This window comes from Conger conger, chromosome 1 (assembly GCF_963514075.1).
Source record: "Conger conger chromosome 1, fConCon1.1, whole genome shotgun sequence".
Taxonomy (NCBI): Eukaryota; Metazoa; Chordata; class Actinopteri; order Anguilliformes; family Congridae; genus Conger; species Conger conger.
Window position 1 is genome coordinate 47,518,856 of NC_083760.1, and position 8,833 is coordinate 47,527,688.

The 8,833-nt window shown below is 42.8% G+C and overlaps 1 protein-coding gene across 1 annotated transcript; it reads right to left on the minus strand.

Moving 5' to 3' along the window:
* Positions 1-1,610: 1,610 nt before the first annotated feature.
* Positions 1,611-2,975, minus strand: LOC133127061 (general transcription factor II-I repeat domain-containing protein 2-like). The gene has a single exon (XM_061239719.1). It carries the CDS (start codon positions 2,973-2,975, stop codon positions 1,611-1,613), a length of 1,365 nt encoding a protein of 454 aa, XP_061095703.1.
* Between the last annotated feature and the right edge of the window lie 5,858 nt (positions 2,976-8,833).

Genomic DNA, 8,833 nt, shown 5'->3' on the forward strand with positions numbered 1-8,833 from the left:
AGCAAGTTGGTAACCACCTTCGTAGTACCAGTTAAGCCTGATAGCAGTTGTTTGGTTTTGTGAAGCCAGGTTATGCAAAGAAACCCTAGATATGTTGAACTGCCTTCGTAGTACACCCCCCAGCTCTCGGCTCCATATGGTTTGACTAGCTCAAGCTATGTTGTGAAACAGCTGGTAGTTGGCTCAGACAAGCTCAGACAAGCTACCAGCAATAACTGGTTGTCCAGCTCATACCCAACTTGGCTATGCTGGTTGATCAGCTCATACCCAGCTAGACCAAATATTAAGCAAGATTAATTTTTATTATGGCCAGCTTGACCAGCTCAATCCATGTAAGACTTTTCTATTAAAACATTGTTACAAGACCATTGCTGAAATAACACAAATCACAAAAAATTTAGGAAATATCAGAACTCTGTGATGGGGGAAAGTCACAGAACTGTCCAAGAATAGCAAAAATCATGGAATCCGTGACAAACATTAAGCATAATCCGTAGTGGTTTAGGGTTTGTTTTTTGCACAACCACCACCAGATGGCAAAGTGAGCACTGCACTCCACAGCTGCCGTGAGCCCACCCTTGCCGGCATGATCGACTGAATTTTCCCCACAGATAAGAACAAGATAAGAACAAGAGACTTGTGAAAGTTTTTTAGGCTACCTTTGTAATTTTTGGCATGTTATACATCAGGGGTCCCCAAACTTTTTCCAGTGAGGGCCACATAACTTTTCCCTTCTCTGATGGGGGGCCAGGGTCAGTTTCTAACAGAAAAAGTGTGACAATCGCAGGGGTCCCTAAATGTAATCATTTATTGTTTTCCAGAAAACATGCTGACACTCCAGCGCACCACACATATCCAAATATTAATAACCCTTTCTGAGATCAAATAACCCTCTCTGGGTTCTTCACAGAATAAAATAACGCAGAAAATATATAGGCTAATAACACTATTTATGAAATCAATAAAAATCAAATAACCCTCTCTGGGTTCTTCACAGAAAGAAAGTTATGCTGTGCCGTGCACAATCCTAGGTAAAAGTTCAACTTCACTTGTCAGAGCAGAATCTCAAATGTCTCTCAAAGTTCTTGTGTTCTTTCCTTATAATCCAGTTTTGTAGGTTCCATAGGCTAGCCCAGTAGACACCACTGTAGGCTCTCTCTCATCAACTTCCCTCTGAAAACCACAAAGCGAGCAGGCTAAGAAACCGAACTAAGTGATACAGCACCTACACAGCACAATACATTTCAATACCAGTATGGTTGTGGAGATGGATTTTATCCCAATAGATTTTATTATGACTATATTTGTTCATACTCAGAATGACTAATTTAAGTCAGAAAAGTGAGCTTACCTATGTACTATATGTTCATCAGTGTGAATTGTGGGCCTGCATCTGGCTGGTGAGAAGTTGAATGTCCGGTTCCATTCTAGTCACAGCCAGTCTCAAACACTGATGCAAATGTTCATCTGTCAATCTTGATCTCGTTGGAGTTTTCAGGAGTTTCATGCGTGAAAAGGTTTGCTCGCAGATATACGTGCTGCCAAAAAGTGTGGACATCTTCATTGCGTGTTTTTTTTATGTTAGGGTAGGTGTCATTTGGGAGGGCGGCCTAGAAGTCAATGAGACTGTTGGGCTTGAATGCGTCTTTCAGAACATCACAGTTCTGTAACTCGGCCAGCTCAAACTGATAAGAAGGCTGGGCTTCATCGATGTCGGCAACAAAAGGGTTCTGAAAAAGACGGATTTCTTTTGCATGAACATGTAGTTCACGGAATCGTACACCGAACTCCGCCTTCAGCATTTCCAGTGCTTCCACACACTTTTCACCTGGGAACGCGACAGCTGGCTTCTCTGCAGAAAAGCTTTGGGTAGCAGGGAGATGGGTGAAGTTGTGCTTTTTCACTTGTTCCAAAACCAGCGCTAGTTTCACCTCAAATGCTTTTATGTGGGAATACATGTCGCAAATGAGTTTCCCCTTCCCTTGTAGCTGCAAGTTAAGGCCGTTCAGCATTTCTGTCACGTCTGTTAAAAATGCGAGGTGCCATTTCCATGCTGGGTCGATCAGCTCTGGGACCGTTTTGCCTTTTGACTGAAGAAATGCGTTAATTTCAGGTAACAGCTCGTAAAAACGCCTCAAAACTTTGCCGCGGCTCAACCATCGGATCTCTGTGTAGTACAGCACATCTCCGTAAGCAGATTCCAGTTCAGACAGGAATTGTTGGAACTGGCTGTGTTTAAGTCCATTTGCTCTGATGAAGTTTATGCACGATACCACAACCTTCATGACAGAATCCCACTTCAACACTTTGCAGCACAGCGCTTGCTGGTGAATTAGGCAGTGTACTTGTAGCGGGGCGGTGAGACCCCGTTCTTCCATCTCCCGGTTCATGCGTCCTATTAAACCCCGAGACGCGCCCACCATACTAGGGGCCCCGTCAGTCGTGATGCTGGCAAGCTTTGCCCAGTCCAGATCCAACTGTTGCATGGTTTGACATACTTTGTCGAAAATATCCTCCCCAGTCGTAGTGCCTTTCAGGCTTTGGAGGGCTGCCAGCTCCTCGCACATCTCAAAGTTTGCGGTAACTCCACGAATAAAAATAAGAAGCTCCGCGGTGTCCTGCACGTCCGTGCTCTCATCCAGTGCTAATGAAAAAAAGTCAAAATCTTTAGTCTTCTGCTGCAGCTGGGCATACACATTACCCCCAATTTCTTCAACGCGTCTGGTAATTGTACTTGCCGACAGACTCACGGCATTAAAGACATCTTTCTTCTCAGGACAGACCTCCTCCACGACAACATTCAAACATTTCTTGACAAACTCTCCTTCAGTGAAAGGTTTACCGCAGCTTGCTATCAGCTGAGCAACACGGAAGCTGGCCCGAACTGATGCTTGGTTCAGCTGAGTTTGCCGTACAAATGTAGTCTGCTGAGCTAACAGTCCAGTTTTTAGCTTTGAGATTTTTTCTGCTCGCATTTGGCCTTGCAAGCTAGCATACTTGTCTTTGTGACGGGATTCATAATGTCGGCGCAGGTTGTATTCTTTGAATACCGCCACCGTCTCTTGACAGACGAGACAAACAGCCTTTTCTTTGAATTGAACAAAAAAATAATCGTGTGTCCACTGCGGGTTAAATACCCTGCATTCTGAATCAATTTTTCTCTTACCCAACCTTTTTGCCATTATTCCGTTCTGGGGGGTCACGTTCACGTTCTTTGACTGGGGTATGGGTGGCCATAAGGGTAAAAACGTGCTGGGGCGAAGTGAGGTCGTAGTAGCATTTTTTTCCGTCTCTGGTATTGTTCAGGGGGCCGGGTCAAATGTGGAGGCGGGCCGTAATTTGGGGACCCCTTTTATACATCCTGCTCTGGTACGCCTACCACTTTGTAGGCTACAGTATCCTGGCCCTTTTGTTTTTGTTGTTTAAACATTAGCCCACCAAAACCCTTTTCCTAAAACATATTGGTTTGAGAGAAATTATAATCAATGTTGGTAGCTAGGGTTGCAAATTTGTGATTCTCATTAATCACAAATTGAGGAGGATTGTCTAGATTCTCCAGAGAAGATGAAGTTCAAAAAAGTTTCCACAAATTTTGACGAGAAGGTTGCAGATATCCGCAGCACCTTCGCGACCACCACCACTTCTATGCCTGCCTCCATTTCTGTGTCTGCCCCCTGTTTCTCCTCTTTCTGTCCCCTTACAGATGCTGATGTGTCTCACCTCCTGCTCTCCCACCGCCCTACTACTTGTGCCCTGGACCCCATCCCCTCAAACCTCTTTCAGGCAATCACGCCTGACATCCTCCCATTTGTCACCTCCCTTGTTAACTCCTCTCTGTCCTCTGGCTGCTTTCCCTCATCATTCAAGAGGGCCTACATCACCCCGCTCCTAAAGAAACCCACTCTAGACCCCTCCTGCATTCAAAACTACCGTCCGGTATCTCTCCTTCCTTTTCTATCCAAATCCATTGAACGAGCCGCCTCCAACCAACTCTCTTCCTTCCTCTCTCAGAATAACCTGCTGGACCCCCACCAGTCCGGCTTCAGACCTGGCCACTCGACGGAGACTGCACTCCTCTCTGTCAACGAGTCCCTTCAGGCTGCACGAGCAACCTCTCTCTCCTCTGTCCTGATCCTTCTTGACCTCTCTGCGGCGTTCGACACGGTCAACCACTCCATCCTCTTAGCCTCCCTGGCATCTACAGGGATCTGTGGCACAGCCTTAGAGTGGATCCAATCTTATCTCTCTGGCCGGTCCTCCCAGGTGTCCTGGGCTGGAGGAGTGTCAACCCCTCGCCCCCTTGTTACAGGAGTCCCCCTGGGCTCAGTCCTCGGACCCCTCCTCTTCTCCATCTACACAAGATCCCTTGGCCCCGTTATCTCTGCTCATGGCATCTCCTATCATTGTTATGCCTATGACACCCAACTCTTTCTCTCCTTCCCCCCATCAGACACACAGGTCTCTACCCGTATCTCCGCCTGCCTGAGAGACATCCAGAGCTGGATGGGCAACCACCATCTAAAGCTCAACCCAGATAAGACGGAGGTGATCTTCATCCCTGCTTTAACCTCTCCCTTCTCTGATTTCTCCATCTCACTAGGGGATACCACAGTGACCTCATCCCCTAGTGCAAGAAACCTTGGAGTGGTGATGGACAACAGGCTATCCTTCTCCAAGAACATCGCTACGGTCACCCGGGCGTGCAGGTTCTTCCTGTACAACATCCGGAGAATCCGACCCTTTCTCACCACCTACTCCACTCAGCTCCTTGCTCAAGCAATGGTCCTGTCCCGCCTGGACTATTGCAATTCTCTGCTGGCTGGCCTTCCAGCATCTGCCATCAGACCCCTACAACTCATCCAGAATGCTGCAGCCCGTCTGGTATTCAATGTTCCCAGACATTCACATGTCACCCCCCTGCTCAGCAACCTCCACTGGCTGCCTGTTATGGCTTGCATCAAATTTAAAACTTTAACTCGCATACCAGGCAGTTAAAGGATCAGCTGTGTATATTCAATCCCTTATCAAGACCTATACACCAACAAGACCCCTCCGTTCTGCCACTTCGTGCCGTCTTGACGCCTCCCCCTCGCCACACCTGCACTTCACGCTCACGACTGCTGTCTGTCCTGGTCCCACGGTGGTGGAATGACCTCCCGGTGAATGTCAGAATGGCAGAGTCTCTGACCCATCTCTTCAGGCTACACCTTTCCCTCCCCAACTCACAATCACTGTGATTAGCCTTAGACCGTAATGGCACTTATGTATAGATATTGTTACTTGTATAGGTATTGTTCTTTTTATTGACTGTTGTTGTATTCTAGCTGCCAACAGTGGTATGCTAGTTTGAAAGCTGATTGTACACTTCAAGGGTTCTGAATTTCTGTATGTTTACACTAGGACTCGGAACTGTACTGTCCTCTCAGGTCTACTTTTGCACTTGTTCTTGTGATTGATTTGCACTTTGTTGTACGTCGCTCTGGATAAGAGCGTCTGCTAAATGCCACGTAAAATGCCACGTAATGTAATGAAGTTGTGGTTGAGGTAAATAATTAGCTTCTAGCAAATTAGGTCTAGCAAAAAAGTTTAACCTTTTATTTTAGTCAGGCCTATGTATTCAAATTCATATCTAATTTGCTGTCTTAAATGGAAGGAAAGGATAAGAAAATATGAAGGTTCTCTCAATACATTTTCAACAGTTTTATAATAAAATTAAAAAAATTCTGAACAGGCAATAAAAGGGACTACAAAATGAAGTAGATTTATGAAAAAATAAATAACAAAGATTATTTTAAAGTGAAAGATTATTCTCTCTTCAAGGTGTATAACCTAATTAATAAATTTAATCTACAAGAAATATTCATTAAATATGTCAAGACTGGGCAGAATTGGTAACCAGTAAGGGTATAACAGTACAAAAAAATGTGTGCGGTACCACTGCCTTGATTTCGCATTTTGGTACATGTTCAGTAGAACGGAAAAACAAATGCGAAACATAAAACTGCTTTTCATATATTATGAAAATGGAAACAGTGGCTAACTGGCCACAATTTCTGGAAGAAATAATTTGGCACATTAACAATGAGTCATTTGGATGAACTTTTTTAATTTAAGTTCCACACAAAAGAAATTAAAGGAGCACTGTCATGCTTGTTTCAGTTGATCTTATTTGGATTAAATGCTTAAATTATGTGTGAAGGCATTTTTTTAATCACCACCAGTGTAGTCGTTTCCTAAATATGGGGCAAAACTTCTCAAAACAAACACTTCCAGTGATGTCACGTGTAAATATCTAGGTAACAAGCGGTTCCAATTAATCCTCTCAGTTAGCTTTGGCTGCCTTGTCCTCCGCTGTCTGTTTCTCATGCAATTCGTCCTCTGTAAATTCCAATTCAAAACTGTTAGATTGTATTTCTTCATCAAAATTGAAAAGCTTGTCCTCTGACTTGGCAAAGTCAGAGCTGTCCGTCATCGCTCAGGCTAGCCAAGTTAGGGTCCTTGATATTTTTATGCTAACATTACCATATTTCTGTGGGAGTGTTATGTGATCGCCTGGATGGGTGGCCATCCATAAACCAGTATCTGCGTTCAAGGGTGGCGTTTGAGTGCCTGTTACCTTCTGGGAAATACAGGCTGGAGACTCAAGCCAAACATGTCCAGTGTTTGTTTTGAGAAGTTTTGCCCCGTATTCAGGAAACCGCTACACTGACGGTTAAAAAATGCCTAAACTCCCAATTTAAGCATTTAATCCAAATAAAATCAACTGAAACCAGCGTGACAGTGCTCCTTTACATGTTATGCACGTGTATTAAAGCAAAACTGAAATTGTTACAGTCTCTGCCAAACCAAAAGCCCAGTACTGAAGGAAAGAGCCTTTACAAAGTAGAAACAGTGATGCTTTTCTGATTAGGCTTGTGTTGCTGCTTTCACTGTTTCACAGAAGCCACATCTCTCCCCTGATTGCTTGTAGGTAGAGCGTCAAAGACATAGAGATGACACATGCTATTTTTGTTACACAGTGGGCACAGACTGGTGCACCGCATCTTTGGTGAGGGCCCTATTTTTAATGCTTTTTGTTGAAATGCATTTGAAAAAAAAACATACAAATGTGTTCCTATTTTTTTTTTAAACCAACATGTTTGTTGTCATTTTTTAAAACCCATGATTTTGTCTCTAACAATTGGCTCCATCAGGCCTATCAAATGCAAGCCTAAAAAATGTAACTGTAAATCATTTGGAAATGCATTTACACAAATAGTCACAAATTGGATTCATTGAAGTTTTCGGATGTCCGGTTTTTAGAAGTAAGTAGTAGTAAGTAGTAAATAAGTAGTAAGATCCAAATGGCCTTCAGGAGTGCTCTCAGCTGTTCGTATTGTGTGTGAAAATGAAAGCACACAGTTTTATTATTTAATTCATTCATATTTTATTTTGATTTAGAGTGGCACATTTATTTAAATAATAGTTTATTTTAATAAGAATGTTATAATTATTCATATCACATAAAAATGCAACAAGATTCAACATTAAAATGTTTATGATTAATTAATTCTTAATTGGAGTTAAACATAAATTCCATAAAAATTGTGTGGCAAGTGGGGTTTATGGGAAGGAGGCAGGGCAATCCGAGGACCACGCCTACTGGACGATTCAGTCCAGGTGCTTATAAACGCGTGCTTCTTTCCACGGTAGGCGGCTGAGACCGGGGAACCTCTTCATGGGAAGCAGAGCAGTGTGTGCTAAAGTCCAGAGAAGCTACGGAGCTGAAAGTTATTTTATTTTGGACCCCGATCCCATGAGGGTGAAGGGAGAAGACTTTTGTTTATTTTTTAGCTTGCTCTCGCTCCCACTCCCTTCCCTGCTCCAGCATTGTGAATAAAATGCCGGTGAAAACCAACTTTCCTGCTACTTCCCTTTGTCCATCTCTTCTGTGCGCCCAGGGGTGTGTTACGGTATGTGACAACACATAAACAAAGTTTGCTATAAATAGGGTGGACAAGTCATAGCTTAGACCTTTGTTGCTATGGCTGAGCAGATTTCTTTGGTGTGGCAGAGTATAATAATGTTGTAAAAAACAAATTGTACATTCGGCAGAATGGTTCTTTAGCCCACTAAACATATTAGAATATATATTTTTCTGTTATCTGTTCAAAATAAGTTTTGAGTGAAGAAAACTTGTTTTAAGGTGTAGAGAACTTGTTCACAACATTATCCAAAATTCCATTTCAGTGGTTTTGGACACCAAAAGAACACTTGCAGAATGTCACTGCTTTTAGATATCTATACTTTTTACTCTAGTGGTGGACAACATGTTGGAGATAAACTGTATACCATAATTATGTCCCAAGCAGATTTAGATTTGAAGATAATTGAATATTGAAGAGTATGTGTGTACCAAACATACTTTCTCATGAGTTTTTATACTTTCATATTTATGGTTCACATGTGCCCTTCAAATTGTGGTGTCACACATTGAAACAGCTTTATTTAAGAGTATTGAAAACAGCCCTGGGGAAAGGGGTTGACTTCAAGTTTCAGAAAGAAGAAAGCACCTTCAGCCAGCAGCTCATCCTCAAGTGAGAATTTTATGCATATAGCTATTGTATCCATTATAAGCAAGCATGAATCTTCTTGCAAACATCCTATTAATTTCACAACCACATAAATAATCAAAATAGTAAATCACTACAATAATAAGCTCATCATGGCATATCAAGTATGAAGATAAAAAAGTTATTTAGTTCATGTGTGAACTGTTGCCTTCCCCCTTTCTTATATAATTGAGCCTGTATATGCTTCATGTGTTTCTGGTAGATACCCGGTAATCAGCAGT